The sequence below is a fragment of the Eleutherodactylus coqui genome, chromosome 11 (genome assembly GCF_035609145.1).
Source record: "Eleutherodactylus coqui strain aEleCoq1 chromosome 11, aEleCoq1.hap1, whole genome shotgun sequence".
In the NCBI taxonomy this organism is placed as follows: Eukaryota; Metazoa; Chordata; class Amphibia; order Anura; family Eleutherodactylidae; genus Eleutherodactylus; species Eleutherodactylus coqui.
In genome coordinates this window covers 96,907,063-96,922,214 of record NC_089847.1, presented here as the reverse complement: position 1 = coordinate 96,922,214, position 15,152 = coordinate 96,907,063, and the positions used below count along the sequence as shown (strand labels likewise).

Sequence of the window (15,152 nt, the reverse complement as noted above, 5' to 3'; positions counted from 1 at the left end):
GATAGATAGATAGATATGACACTTACTCCTCACACTGAAGCACTGCTGCCATAGAACATTGTCAATATTGCTAAAATGTTTGCACCTGTATTGTAAGGTTCTACAACTGTCTGTTGGATTGAAGTGAACCTGTCGCTGATGCGGCAGCCAAGTAAGGCCTCATGCCCACGGCCGATTCGGATTCCAACTAAGAAATCTTGCAGCGTAATCAGACCTGGCGACCCCCAGAGACCCCAAATCTCCTGCGCACGTTGTCCTGCGGTGCGGATTGTAAATCTGCAGCTTGTTACATTTTATTGCAGATTTTTAACACAAATTCTAGTTTTCACATGAGGGTTTGTGCGTTTCCTGCAAATGTGATGCAGATTTGCTGTGCATGGACCCGGCCATAGGGAGCAGAATAGCCTAAAACCCCTACTGATAAATCCCCCATGTAATAAATGTATATGATTGTCCCCCCTGGCCGCTGTCAGTGATCATTTCCTACTTGTTTTCTTAAGGTGGTCCTGGCCTCATTCCCTGGCAGAAACACCTTCACAGCCATCAAGATTGTGGACAGAGGAAGCGGAGCAGATATGATATTGAGAGAGCGATGGATACTCCTGAAGGCCCAAGACTGCCCCTTCATATGCCATCTATATGCCGCACAGCAGTCTGCCAACAAAGCCTACTTCCTCATGGAGTATCTGTCTGGAGGAAGCCTGAGGGCAATGATCAGGATGTGCGGCCGCCTGGACATCAGCAGTGTGAGGTGAGTAAATGACTAATCAGGAGACAGACAGACGGACGGACATGAGGGGGGGGGGTACATAACTGGTCAGATGTACAAGAATGGAGGACATACAGGCTGCCATAAACAGCGCCTCCTCTCTTCAGGTGGTGACAGACACATTGATGATGACATGATGTTAGGGGACTGATTTCATGTCATTGATACTACACTCTTCTCTCTGTCAGATTCTACACAGCGGAGATTGTATGCGGCCTCCAGTTCCTGCACCAACGCAACATCGTCCACCGGTGAGCAGAATCTCCCACACTTCTCTGCTTCCTTGTAATAGTGTCCCAGCTTTCCCAGAGTCCTGAATTAGGCCCGGTTTGCTGTCCTACATCCCCAAGTCTTCTGTATCTGCACTGATTTGCATTTGTCTTTTCTCTTTTCATTGCAGAGACATAAAGCTGGACAACATCATGGTGGACAGAGATGGACACATCCGCCTGATCGACCTGGGGCTGGCCCAAGACGGAGTCACCTCGTCTAATAAGATTTGTGGAAGGACGGGCACAGTTAAATATATGGCCCCAGAAGTGCTTCTTGAAAAGGAGTATGACACAGCAGTGGACTGGTGGAGCCTGGGGATTGTTGTATCCAGGATGGCGGCAGGACAGTCCCCTTTCTACCATGGCTCCAAGAAGGAAAAGGTCATCGAATCCATCACCACAGAGCAGCCAAAATTTCCATCTTGGCTTGATGCCAACTTAAAACATCTTCTGGAGAGACTGCTGCGCAAGAATCCTGAGAAGAGGCTGGGTGTCTACAAGAATATCCGAGGTCACCCTTTCTTTACCACCATAGATTGGGAGGAACTGGAATTGAAAAGATCACGGCCGCCATTCAAGCCATTCAGGAGACTTTTGGAGAATAAAAACCTGCAGTGGCCGGAGGATGGGACACCCCTTCACCCCATGGACGGATTCGATTTCACTTCACCAAGCTGGACCCGGTAGGATTTTCCTCCTCTAGGGATGATGTTCTTCAGTCTGGCCTCTGTGTTCACCATCATTGTTCCTCTGGTGTCAGACAGGAGGTCATATAGTAATCCTGCTTCATGTCACCATGTCAGGTCCGCAGTCTTCTGCCTATTTGGCTTCATTATTGTTGCTCCTATAATTACTGTCTCTGCTTCTTCTTAGGATGACGAGAAGAATCTGATAGTGAAGGAAGCCACAAGCATCTGGTAAGTACCCTCTATATACACCTACACATACATATCTGTACACCTATATACACCTATACACACAGGACACCTACCATTATATCCATACATTGTAACAAATCTTCACATGTCTTAAAAAGTTTATTTTAAAAACATTTTCTCTCTTATGTCTTGCAGGCTCAACCCGCGCCGACTGTCTCCTGAACCCACGACTCTGCTGCTGTAGAAGACCTCGGCTTGCCTAAAACATCCTCTCCATCAACTCTGCTGCATATTTCCACCACGCTTCCCTCAACCCTGACATCATCTGCTGTAATAATTGGCTGACATCGGGCATCATCCTCTGCTGAAGACCCTCTTCACCCCCCGCAATGGCCTGTGCTTGATTGGCAGCTGGCGAGTTCAGGAAAAATAGCCCGAGTGACTATTATCCCTGAACTCCTGGTTACCAGTAAGACCTCGGCACAGGACAGGTAAGTAGCACACACATCATACATTAAGATAGACACAAGTGTAGACATTAACACATACATAGACACAAGTACACACACTGATAGGTGTAGATTTCGGCTTTGATTCTGGGACTTGTTCCGACCGCCATATTTGGGGTCAGGAAGGAATTTTTCCAACCTGAGGACAATTGGCTCGTACCTCAAGGAGGTTTTTGCCTTCCTCTGGATCAGCTCACAGCCTTAAATAGGGTTATGTTTTATTTATAGAGAAGTAGCCCCATAAATAATACAATATAAATACATATATATAAATCTTTAGCTTTGTAGGGTTTCTAGCTGACATCACATACACCAGGGAGGTGAGCTGCTGGCGTTTGATCCTGAGATTTATTCTGGTCGCCATATTTGGGGTCAGGAAGGAATTTTCCCCCCTTAAAACAGGATAATTGGCTCTTTCCTCAAAGGGGTTTTCGCCTTCCTCTGGATCAACACAGTCTATAAACAGGTTTAGTTTGATACACTTTATATTTCACACATGCAGTAAATAGTAATAACTGATTATACATCCAGATTTATGAATACAAAACAATATGCTTTATAAAGTCAGATAGATTTAATCTCGGCTTTGATCCTGGGACTTGCTCTGATTGCCATATTTGGCATCAGGAAGGTATTTTTCTCCCCTTGGGTACGTTGACAGGTAGCGGAAATACTGTGAAATACTGCAGCGCACATCCTCTACGCGGCCACCGCTACTGAGCCCGTGGCCACCGCTGCTGCTGGTCAGGTGATGCGCCCACTTCTACATCACATGGCCAATGGCAGCGGCGCTCAGTAGCGGTTTCCGGGTGAGGAATCTTTCCGCTATGTGTGAACAGACCTTTGGCTCGTACCTCGAGGGGTTTTTGCATTTCTCTAGATCAACTCAGCCTCAAAATTCCCCAACCTAAAATTCACCATTGCCTATAACTAAAAATAAAATGTTCTTTCTCCCCTTATATCATTGTGTCCGTGTCTTTAATTCCACTGGTTGTCTCTGTAGTTTTCGCATTAATGGGTCACACACAATATGCCGTATTTTTGCAAACTGAAGGTCCCCACAGAAGTCTATGGGAGGGACGCAAATGCTCACAAAATACGTGCAGAGTTGCAGGAGCTGAGCAGCTTGATATATTGTTTTATGAGGATGCAGTGCATGACTGTACATACAGGGGGAGCTGTGTATGACAGTACATACAGGGGGAGCAGTGTATGACAGTACATGCAGGGGGAGCTGTGTATGACAGTACATACAGGGGGAGCAGTGTATGACAGTACATACAGGGGGCGCTGTGTACGACAGTACATACAGGGGGAGCTGTGTATGACAGTACATACAGGGGGAGCTGTGTATGACAGTATATATAGGGGGAGCAGTGTATGACAGTACATACAGGGGGAGCTGTGTATGACTGTACATACAGGGGGAGCAGTGTATGACAGTACATACAGGGGGAGCTGTGGATGACAGTACATACAGGGGGAGCTGTGTATGACAGTACATACAGGGGGAGCTGCGTATGACAGTACATACAGGGGGAGCTGTGTATGACAGTACATACAGGGGGAGCTATGTATGACAGTACATACAGGGGGCGCTGTGTATGACAGTACATACAGGGGGAGCTATGTATGACTGTACATACAGGGGGAGCTGTGTATGACAGTATATATAGGGGGAGCTGTGTATGGCAGTACATACAGGGGGAGCTATGTATGACAGTACATACAGGGGGCGCTGTGTATGACAGTACATACAGGGGGAGCTATGTATGACAGTACATACAGGGGGAGCAGTGTATGAAAGTACATACAGGGGGAGCTGTGTATGACAGTACATACAGGGGGAGCAGTGTATGACTGTACATACAGGGGGAGCAGTGTATGACAGTACATACAGGGGGAGCAGTGTATGACAGTACATACAGGGGGAGCAGTGTATGACAGTACATACAGGGGGAGCTGTGTATGACAGTACATACAGGGGGAGCAGTGTATGACAGTACATACAGGGGGCGCTGTGTACGACAGTACATACAGGGGGAGCTGTGTATGACAGTACATACAGGGGGAGCTGTGTATGACTGTACATACAGGGGGAGCTGTGTATGACAGTACATACAGGAGGTGCTGTGTATGACAGTACATACAGGGGGAGCTGTGTATGACAGTACATACAGGGGGAGCAGTGTATGACAGTACATACAGGGGGCGCTGTGTATGACAGTATATATAGGGGGAGCTGTGTATGGCAGTACATACAGGGGGAGCTGTGTATGACTGTACATACAGGGGGAGCAGTGTATGACAGTACATACAGGGGGAGCTGTGTATGACAGTACATACAGGGGGAGCTGTGGATGACAGTACATACAGGGGGAGCTGTGTATGACAGTACATACCGGGGGAGCTGTGTATGACAGTACATACAGGGGGAGCAGTGTATGACAGTACATACAGGGGGAGCTGTGTATGACAGTACATACAGGGGGAGCTGTGTATGACAGTACATACAGGGGGAGCTGTGTATGACAGTACATACAGGGGGAGCTGTGTATGAGAGTACATGCAGGGGGAGCTGTGTATGACAGTATATACAGGGGGAGCTGTGTATGACAGTACATACAGGGGGAGCTGTGTATGACAGTACAGGGGGGAGCTGTCAATCACTGATAGCTCCACCCATCGGACTGTTCAGCTTAGAAAATGCATAGGTATATATAAATAAAATACAAGTTCTACTGAATCTTTCCCCATAAAGCTATATACTATCCGCTCAGCTCCTTCTGCTCTATAACATGATGTCTGCAGTTTGGACCACATGTTCAAGATGACAGATTTCCTTTAAAGGGATTATGTCAAGTTCTAAAGATATTCCCTATCAATACGATAGGAAATAAGTGATTGATGTGGGCCCAACCGGTGGGACCCCCACTAATCACGAGAACAGGGGCCCCTTATCATCTATATGAAAGGTGGGGGTCATCAAGCCTGTGCGCTGCTGCTTTATTCATTTCTATGGAACTAGTGCAGATAGCCATACATTGTAAAATCATGTGAGCTCCCATATTCTTATATCACTGTGCTTTATTTTGAGGAAATTGCCCTTAAAATATTATTGTCTTCTTGCATTATTCCCAAAGTACAATGAAACACAAAGTGCAAAAATATTGTACAATTCCAGAAGCCAAACCAAGGAATCCATTAGTGTTATCTGACCGTATAGTTACCTCTAGTCTGCATACATTCACCGGGCTGCAGAATATGCTGGCGCTCTGGAAGTAATAGGAAATACACTAAATAAATGAGAATATCCTCAAATGCCAGACCAGATGGAGTGTGTTAGTAGGCATAATAGTCGGTGCCTGTTCTGTGCACTTTCACCCACCTGCTATATTGTATCCTTAAAGGGGTTGTCTCGCGCCGAAACGTTTTTTTTTTTTCCATAGGCCCCCCGTTCAGCGCAGGACAACCCTAAAGGATGTGTTAAAAAAAAAAAATTATTTACCCGAATCCCCGCTCTGCGACGTCTTCCTTCTTCCTTCACCAAGATGGCCGCCGGGATCTTCACCCACGGTGCACCGCGGGTCTTTTCCCATGGTGCACCGTGGGCTCTGTGCGGTCCATTGCCGTTTCCAGCCTCCTGATTGGCTGGAATCGGCACACGTGACGGGGCGGAGCTACGAGGACCAGCTCTCCGGCACGAGCGGCCCCATTCACCAGGAGGAAGACCGCACAGCGCAAGCGCGTCTAAAAAAGCAAGAAGACATCAGAATTAGACGGATCCATGGCGACGGGGACGCTAGCAACAGAGCAGGTAAGTGAATAACTTCTGTATGGCTCATATTTAATGCACGATGTACATTACAAAGTGCATTAATATGGCCATACAGAAGTGTATAACCCCACTTGGTTTCGCGAGACCACCCCTTTAATCTTAGATTAAAAAGTTGCAATTTCCAGAGACCCCAAAGAGTGCAGCTGTTTCCTTCTAATTTCTTGCTATTTCATATTGGACTATTGTTGCTGCAGAATACCCCCGGGTTTGCATGTATCTCCTGTTCCACCTGGACTATTGATGTTGTTGTAGTGCCGACAATTCTATCTTTTGCTAAGAATGTCCATGTACACATCACATTAAAATGTCTCTGAGTCAGAAGGGTATAAGAGAACAACAGCCAACTGATGAACATCTGACAATACAATTGTACTATGGTATGGAGAACCAATGACCGAGTGTAATCGGACAACTATTTCAATAAGACATTGATTTAAAATTAGGTTGTCCACATCTTAAGGGCTCCTTCCCACGGACGGATTTCGCAGCGTAGAACGCGGCGAAAATCCGCCACGTTGCCCGCAGCTATTAGGTTCTATTGAACCTAATAGCTCAATGCTCACGGTGTGGAATTCCATTGCGGAATTCCGCACCGTGAAATCACGCGTCCTCACCCGCGGCATGCTCTATTTGCCGCAGGTGTACGTGCGGACGGCTTCCATTGCAGTCAATGGAAGCCGTCCGTCACGCTATCTTCCGCTATAGCACAGTGAAAGATAGCGTGAAACCGCTTCCCTGCCCACGGCCAGCCGCGTCATGTGATGCTGTGGGCATGTCATATGACGCGGCCGGCGCGTCACGTGCTCTATTGCGCATGCGCGCCGAAGCGTCATGCGGAACGGAAGACACCGGATCCGCATGTAAGTATTGGGGTCTATGGGGGGCGCCGTGACGGCCTTGTGCAGCCAGTCTAACTATTAATGACCTTTGTTGAAGGTCAGAGGAAACAGTGCTTGTGTTACCAACCTAGGCCGCTGCAATATGTACAGAGTACAGTGTTCTTGCTCCATATACACAGTCAGCGGCCGACAAACAGCTGATCAGTAGGGGTCTTGAGTGGTGGATACCTGCTGATCAACTATTGATGACTTGTACTGAGGATAGGTAATCAGTAGTGAATAGATAGACAACCCCTCTAAAGGGTTATTCCAATCTTAGGCACGGGATATGCCATAAATCTCTGATAGGTGAGGGTCCCAGAGTTGAGAACAGTACCTATTAGGAGAGTAGATGGGTTCACACTGTACATACTTGGCTGTTGGTGGACTGGAGGTAAATCTTGAAATAAGTAGTGACCTAGTGTTCTGCAAATCATGTCCTATGAGGAACGGTTAAAGGATCTGGTTAAAGAGGTTTAGCTTGCAAAGAAGAAAGCTGAGAGGAGACTTAATAGCGGTCTACAAATATCTGAAGGGCTGTCACAGTGCAGAGGTATCAGCCCTATTCTCATCTGTACAAGGAAAGACTAGAAGCAATGGGATGAAACTTAAAGGAAGGAGACACAAATTAGATATTAGACAGTGAGGGTGATCAATGAATGGAACAGGTTACAATGGGAGGTGGTGAGTTCTCCTTCAATGGAAGCCTTAAAAACAGAGGCCGAACAGACATTTGTCTGGGATGATTTAGTGAATCCTGCATTGAGCAGGGGGTTGGACCCGATGACCCTGGAGCATGGGCATAACTATAGGGGATGCAGTTGCACCCGGGCCCAGGAGCCTTAAGGGGCCCATAAGGCTACTTTTCTCTATATACGGAGCCCAGTACTATGAATAAAGCATTTTATTGGGGGCCCTGTTACAGTTTTTGCATGGGGGCCCTGAAGCTTCAAGTTACACATCTGCCCTGTAGATGCCTTCCAACTCTACCTTTCTATGATTCAGGACCCTCAGGATATCATTATACAAAATGCAATCCCCCAACCTACTCCTAGGCAGAGTCTGCTGTGGTTGGGGGTAGCCTCCCTTCAACCCATTATGGCACAAAAGTTTAGGGTAAGAGCTGTCAACCACCCAGCTGTCAATATATGCTCCTGTGGAGGATTTGTGATATGGTGGCATCCTCTAGATCCTCTAGATGCTAGCAAGAGATTGCTTCTGGTTTTGAAACTCTGCAACCATTAAATGGATTTTCCAAGTCTACAAAATTAATGACCTATTTTATATGCGATCAGTGGGTGTCCCATGCTCAGGAACCTGGTGGACCAGCTGTTCACTGGGCCAGCTGTCAGCCTGTCTTGCAGGCACAGCTCCTATTGAAGTGAATGGAAATTGTAGATAGGTCAACAATTGTCAAGGCCTGGAAAACGCCTTCAACGTGGATGTTTACCACCAAATGTAAATGAAACCAATAAAGGGAATCTGCCACCATGTTTATGCTGCCATCTTTGAGGATAGTCACGCTTATTAGCAACCTAGGTTCCTGTAAAGTTCTTGGGGGTTTTCTCTGATCTTCTTCAGTTATCTGCATAGTGAAATGCACCCTGTAATGGGTGACACCAAGCAGGGAGGAATCCTTATTGGGGATAAATTAGGCTTAGTTCACCCTGGATAACTATCACAGGGCACGCCTAGGACACTTGGTACACGTTGCGAATCGCTCACTTCTCATTCAGTACTCGCGGTCTATGCGATACGCTGAGCGGGGAGCGCATAAACCCGAAGGCGAGAAGTCAGCGAGCCGCAATGTGATATTATTCTCCCAAAAAAAGCATCAATGATCATTGACAAATCGCAGCGATTTTTTTCCCCGCTGCAATATCGCGATTGCCCATGTGGAAATAGCCAAAAGGAAAGCCTCATCCTTGTGAACATCAGCTTTGGGCCGGTGAACAGCCTGTCGATAGGGGTACCAGGAAGCAGCCCCCACCCCTCCTCTGTCAATCTACTATTGAGGGCCTATCCTAAGGGACCGTGTAGATGAAACCATTTTTATTTGAATGAGTGAACAAGGTCAGAGTTCGTTCGTTCAGCCTGCTTATACAGACAGATATATCGTTCGCTTGTTTAAACGAGCCGTCATTCATTCACTGTACAGCGGATGGAAGCGACTGAACGATCGGCATTTACACCAAACAGTTGGTGAACGAGCCAACAGTGACTTCTATGCTTGCATAAAATGAACGGTGAATGAAAAGTCCTTCACAGTTTAGACAGAAATGTATAAAAACGAATCTTTTTATGAGATAATTTTTTTAAAACACATATAAAACACAAATAGGGCCCTACACATAGACCTCCACATTTTGTAGAGGTGTACAAGTCTCAAAAGAGAGACTTACTACCACTTGCTGCCTATAGTGTTTGCCTTTTCCTGATATACAAAGGAGGGTACTAGTAGGTTGTATCAAAGATAAAGCAATGTGGTAGGCAAGTAGGTCTAAGAAAGAGTTCTACACTCAGAACTCAGGATATCATTCGCTTGCTATACATCCTTCCCCGTTGTCAGTCTGTTAGTGGATCGCTGTTCGTCAGTCCTACTAGCACTTGAGTATATTAGTAGATAATGCTGACAAACGTCCCACGTGAATTCATGAATGGGTGTGAGTGGGACCTACCTCTGATTGGCTCAGGCTGAGACAATCAGGGGCAAGTCTGAGTCACACCCCCTTCACACCCACTGCAGGCCGGCCGCGCGGATCTCCGGCTGCCGGGAGCAGGTGAGTATATATATATTTTTTATTTTAACACTTTTCTGGATGAATTGCAGGGAAGGGCTTATATATTTAAGCCCTTCCCGACAATTCATCCAGCGCTGTCCGGCAGCCCATTGCTTTCAATGGAGCCGGCTGTATTGCCGGCTCCATTGAATTCAATGGGCAAACATCGTTCTTCTCTGCCACAGCTGTTACAGCGCATATAGAGAAGAGAACAGGAATCGCAGATCACAGATAGGTGCGATCTGCGATTTCTGTTCTATAATTTATCAGACGAGCGCATAAAAAGCGCTCATGTGTCCGATACCATTGCAAAGCAATGGTTTCAAAAAATCGCCAGACGCATGCGCAAATCGCGCGAAAAAACGCCCGAGTGACTAAGGCCTTACACTGTATTTACCCGGGCCAGTGCGATATAGGTCAGAGAAAATTGCAGCTGTAAACCTGCGTTTTTCAGGTTTCTGGGAAATGTACCCAATCTTCTGCCACGGCTGTCACAGAGTGGGAGAAACTCGCTTTTCTCCCCCATTGCTTCCGCCGGCCCAATTGAAAACAATGGACGCTGCGATGCGAGATCACGCAGCTGATTTGTTTCCCGCATCGCATCGCTCATGTGTATGACTCCATTCAGAAGAATGTGGTTCAGATTTGTACGTCTCAAAACGCACAAATGTTGCGTGATTGTATCACCCATTGTATCACCCATGGTGCCCATAGTTCAGGTCGGAGGAGTCCGGGGATGTGAGTGGGACTTTTCAGTCAGCACAGGCGCATACCCTTAGAGAACAGTATGTGCGCACACTGACTTTAGAATCAGAGACCACATGTTGACTTCCAGGGGGGGCAGCTCAGGAACACGGAGCTGGGGAGGTAAGCAGAACACATCCTGGACTCTTCCGGACCCATCCTATGTGCACCAAAAATTCATAGTGCTTATAGGGTACGGCTGGTTGCTTTTAAAGCGGTTGTCCAATTACCGGACGGTATCTCTCTAAGGCCTTAGTCAGACGGGCGTTTTTTCGCGCGATTTGCGGATCGCATGACGGATGCGCATCCGCAAATCGCGTGACCGGTGCCCGAAAATCGCCCGAAAATCTGCTCCTAGCTGCGTTTCATTAGAAACGGGCCGGAGCTGTACAGCGCATTGCATTCAATGGAGCCGGCAATACAGCGGCTCCATTGAAAGCAATGCGCTGAGCCAATCAGGGGGCAGGTCTGACTCACACCCCCTTCACACCCGCTGCAGGCCGGCCGCGCGGAACTCCGGCTGCCGGGAGCAGGTGAGTATGTATATTTTTTTTATTTTAACACTTTTCTGGATGAATTGCAGGGAAGGGCTTATATTTTTAAGCCCTTCCCGACAATTCATCCCGCGCACGCCGGCAGCCCATTGCTTTGAATGGAGCCGGCTGTATTGCTGGTTCCATTGAATTCAATGGGCAAACATCGTTCTTCTCTGTCACAGCTGTTACAGCTGTGGCAGAGAAGAATGATTTGTCTTCTATATGTTCTCAATGGGGTCGGCGCTGCTGCCGCCGGCCCCATTGAGCGCATATAGAGAAGAGAACAGGAATCGCAGATCGCAGATAGGTGCAATCTGCGATTTCTGTTCTATAATTTATCAGACGAGCGCATAAAAAGCGCTCATGTGTCCGATACCATTGCAAAGCAATGGTTTTAAAAATCGCTGGACGCATGTGCATGCGCAGATCGCGCAAAAAAACGCCCGTCTGACTAAGGCCTAAAGCTGTGTTCACACACGGCGTTTTTTGTTACGGTTTTCAACTGCAATTAAAAACTGCATTAAAGAAATCGCAACAAAAAACGCCATGTGTGAACGCAGCCTAATAGGGCTGTCTACTAAATTAATAAATTGCTATACTTACCACTCTGATAGGATCCAGCGCTGCAGTTCCGCTGCGATCCTGGTGTTTATTGTGATCGCGGCTGTCGCAGGAAGTCAGTTGATTGCAGCCAATCAGAGGCTGCAGTGTCACATTCCTGAACTCCAGCCATCATGGAGCACCAATGCCAGGAAAACAAACAGTGACGATGTGGCCTATATTCGGCTGCAGTGGTCACCTGACTTCTTGTGACGGCCGCTGTCACAACAACAGTCGGGACCGCAGCGCTGGATCCCGGTTATGGTGGACGGGTCCGTATAGCTCTTTATTATTTTAGTACAGCTGGTCTGATTACTGGGATCACCCTACTTTCTCAGAAACACTACCACACATGGCCCTGGCAAAGCACCGCGCTTTTCCGCGCTTTTACTTTGTTTTCAGAGGGAGCGCTCCGGTCTCCAACAGTGGCTTTAGCACACCATATCATTGATGAAGTGCGCTAAATGCAGAAGATAGAACAGAAAGCGCTAGAAAATTGCGGCGCTTTCCATCGCAAGGGTGCGAGCCTCACAGCATTCAAAAAGTTGCAGTAATCGCAAAAATATGTCTCCATGAGAGTGGCCTAAGGCTAATTTTACACTGGCGAGTGTGATATCGGGCCATGAAACACAGCCTGATATCGCACTCGCCAATATGCGAATTCACTACAGATGTGAGGCAATTTCATATCAAAAGCGTCTCACATCACTCCAGGGAAGTAATTTCAAAAGAGAAACCTGGCATCGCACGGCATGCACCCAGCACATGGTACGATGATGCCGCCGGCTCCACTGAAATCTATGGGAGATGTGATGCGAGGACACGCACAAAGAAAGGCTGCAGGGGCCATATATACCTGTATAAAGGTACAGGTGGTATAAGTTATTCATCTCCTGTATATTGTCCAGCATGATAATGCTCGACCGCACACACAAGGGGGTCACAGCAGCCCCCACAACATTGTCACACTTCTGTAGCTGCTCGGTCACTGGATTAATATATGGGACCGTCTGGAACGCCAACTTTGACAGTCAGCGAGTTTAGATGATCTAGACAGAGGCTCAGTAATCGCAAATGTGGAGCGATATGCCGCAGGGTATCATACAGAACCTGTATATCTCCATGCCTGCCTATATCACACCGTGTATCCAAGCCAGAGGCGGTACAACAGGGTACTAGAGCATCCATGCCTACCCATATAACATCTTGTATACAAGCTAGAGGCAACACAACAGGGTACTAGAGCCTCCATGCCCGGCCATATCACATCTTGTGCCAAAGCTAGAGGCAACACAACAGGGTACTAGAGCATCCATGCCTGCCCGTATCACATCTTGTATACAAGCTAGAGATGGTACAACAGGGTACTAGAGCCTCCATGCCCACCCATATCACACCTTTTATCCACGCTAGAGGCAGTACAAAAGGGTACTAGAGCCTCCAGGTCTGCCTGTATCACATCTTACATCCAAGCTAGTGGCAACACAACAGGGTACTAGAGCCTCCATGCCCGGCCATATCACATCTTGTGCCAAAGCTAGAGGCAACACAACAGGGTACTAGAGCATCCATGCCTGCCCATATCACATCTTGTATCCAAGCTAGAGGTGGTACAACAGAGTAATAGAGCCTCCGTGCCCACCTGTAGCACATCTTGTGTCAAAGCTGGGGGCGGTACAACAGGGTACCAGAGCCCTCACTCCAAACTGTATCACATCTTGTATCCAAGCTAGAGGTGTTACAACAGTGTACTAGTGCCTACATGTACACCTATATCACATCTTGTATCCAAGCTAGAGGTGGTACAACAGGGTACTAGAGCCTCTATGCCCACTCATATCACATATTGTATCCAAGCTAGAGGCGGTACAACAGGATACTAGAGCCTCCATGCCACTTGTATCACATCTTGTATCCAAGCTAGAGGTGGTATTAGATCCTCCATGCCCATCCGTAACACAGAGTTTATCCAAGCCAGAGGCTTAGCAACGAATCACAGTGCAGAGACAGCTTAGACAGCTTTTATAACAGTGTAGTGCCATGATCCGCTCTGGATTTACACACACAGAGTCCTGCAGACACTGATTACCCCTGGTCATGTGATCCCTGACTCCTCCCACACAGGTACCATCATCACAGGACCTAGTATCTGCTGGCCAGTGCTGCAGGCATATTAGCCTTTTATTCTCTATCTCAGTACTATGGAGCAATTCCAGCAACCTCATTGGTTCTGATTCACAATTCCAGCAACCAGATTGGTTGTTTGGGCTGTCTGATTCAGCCTGGATGGTATGTTTGTTATCCCTGACAAAACTCCTTAGAATATAACTTTTATTATTAGAATACTAAAAACTAGAAAATTGTGGCTTTTGCACAAACAACATAAACAATGGTCTACTAAGGGACAGAAGTGGGGGCCATTTAGGTAGATGAAAGTGTGAGGGTAAGACCAAAAAAGTAATAATGGAAGGTCTAATAACCCATAGAGTGTGCGAGAATCCGGCCAGATACAGGGCTCTACAATAGAAATAGGCCCAGTTTAAGAAGGTATGGGTTCTGGGTGGTTACTCAGCACAGTCATGCGGTTCACTGGAAACGGTTCTAGTATGGCTCGACGCGTTTCTGTCATTGACACGACTCTTCAGGAGCCTAATTTAAAAATGAACTGTAAAAGTATGACAAAATGGACAACTTAGTAGATATCCTACTAGACCTAAGCACCACAATCCTAGAAATGGTCTAGGAATTGTAAAATGTAGGGATAATCCCTTGTTATGCTAGGTAGGGCGGTTCTCAAATGGTTAATCTCCGCATTAAGAATTACGTATGTCACCATTTGTGTTTACATAAACCCATTAATATAAATAGGTGACACAGGGCTAATTGCCATAGAGACCCTCTTCCTATACTCAAAATTCAGTAATAATGCAGAAAACTACTAAGATGCGAGTATAGAAAGGACCAATATTCCGATGAATGCTAGTAGATACTAGCTAAATAAAGAAAATGTATAGGTAAGAGAACCCAAAATAATAAAGTCCAAAGCCTAGCAGCATCTCCAGCCTTGAAGGTAGGCTGGAGGTATATGGGCATGGTGAGACTAATGCTGTCTTATGAAGCTAAGTCTAGTCACGCCTCCTAGGGGGTAGGTGCCCCTTCATCCAATCAGACAGTCCGTCACCGCCCCTGTTTCCAATCAAGTAGAGTAACTTATACAAAGTATGGGAAATCCTTTTGCTCAAGAAAGAAAAGAAGCCGTCACCCGTGCATGGGTAGATAGTGACACCCAACCCGGTACCCGATCGCCGCTGGCATACCTAGATGTGCGGCGAAAGCTAGGCCCCGTGT

The 15,152-nt window shown here is 47.0% G+C and overlaps 1 protein-coding gene across 1 annotated transcript; it reads left to right on the top strand.

The window, feature by feature from the left end:
* Positions 1-683: 683 nt before the first annotated feature.
* Positions 684-1,959, top strand: LOC136582850 (protein kinase C delta type-like). The gene is made up of 4 exons (XM_066584115.1): positions 684-751; positions 958-1,020; positions 1,170-1,724; positions 1,915-1,959. The coding sequence occupies exons 1-4, from the start codon at positions 711-713 to the stop codon at positions 1,931-1,933; spliced, it is 678 nt and encodes a 225-aa protein (XP_066440212.1). The 5' UTR covers positions 684-710; the 3' UTR covers positions 1,934-1,959.
* Positions 1,960-15,152: the final 13,193 nt, after the last annotated feature.

What these genes read in the sequence shown, in the direction of transcription:
- LOC136582850 (XM_066584115.1), top strand. Translation starts at nt 711, where the DNA reads ATGATCAGGATGTGCGGCCGCCTGGACATCAGCAGTGTGAG. An exon ending in CTGGACATCAGCAGTGTGAG is followed by an intron (nt 752 to 957) that starts GTGAGTAAATGA and finishes TCTCTCTGTCAG; the next exon opens with ATTCTACACAGCGGAGATTG. An exon ending in CAACGCAACATCGTCCACCG is followed by an intron (nt 1,021 to 1,169) that starts GTGAGCAGAATC and finishes TTTTCATTGCAG; the next exon opens with AGACATAAAGCTGGACAACA.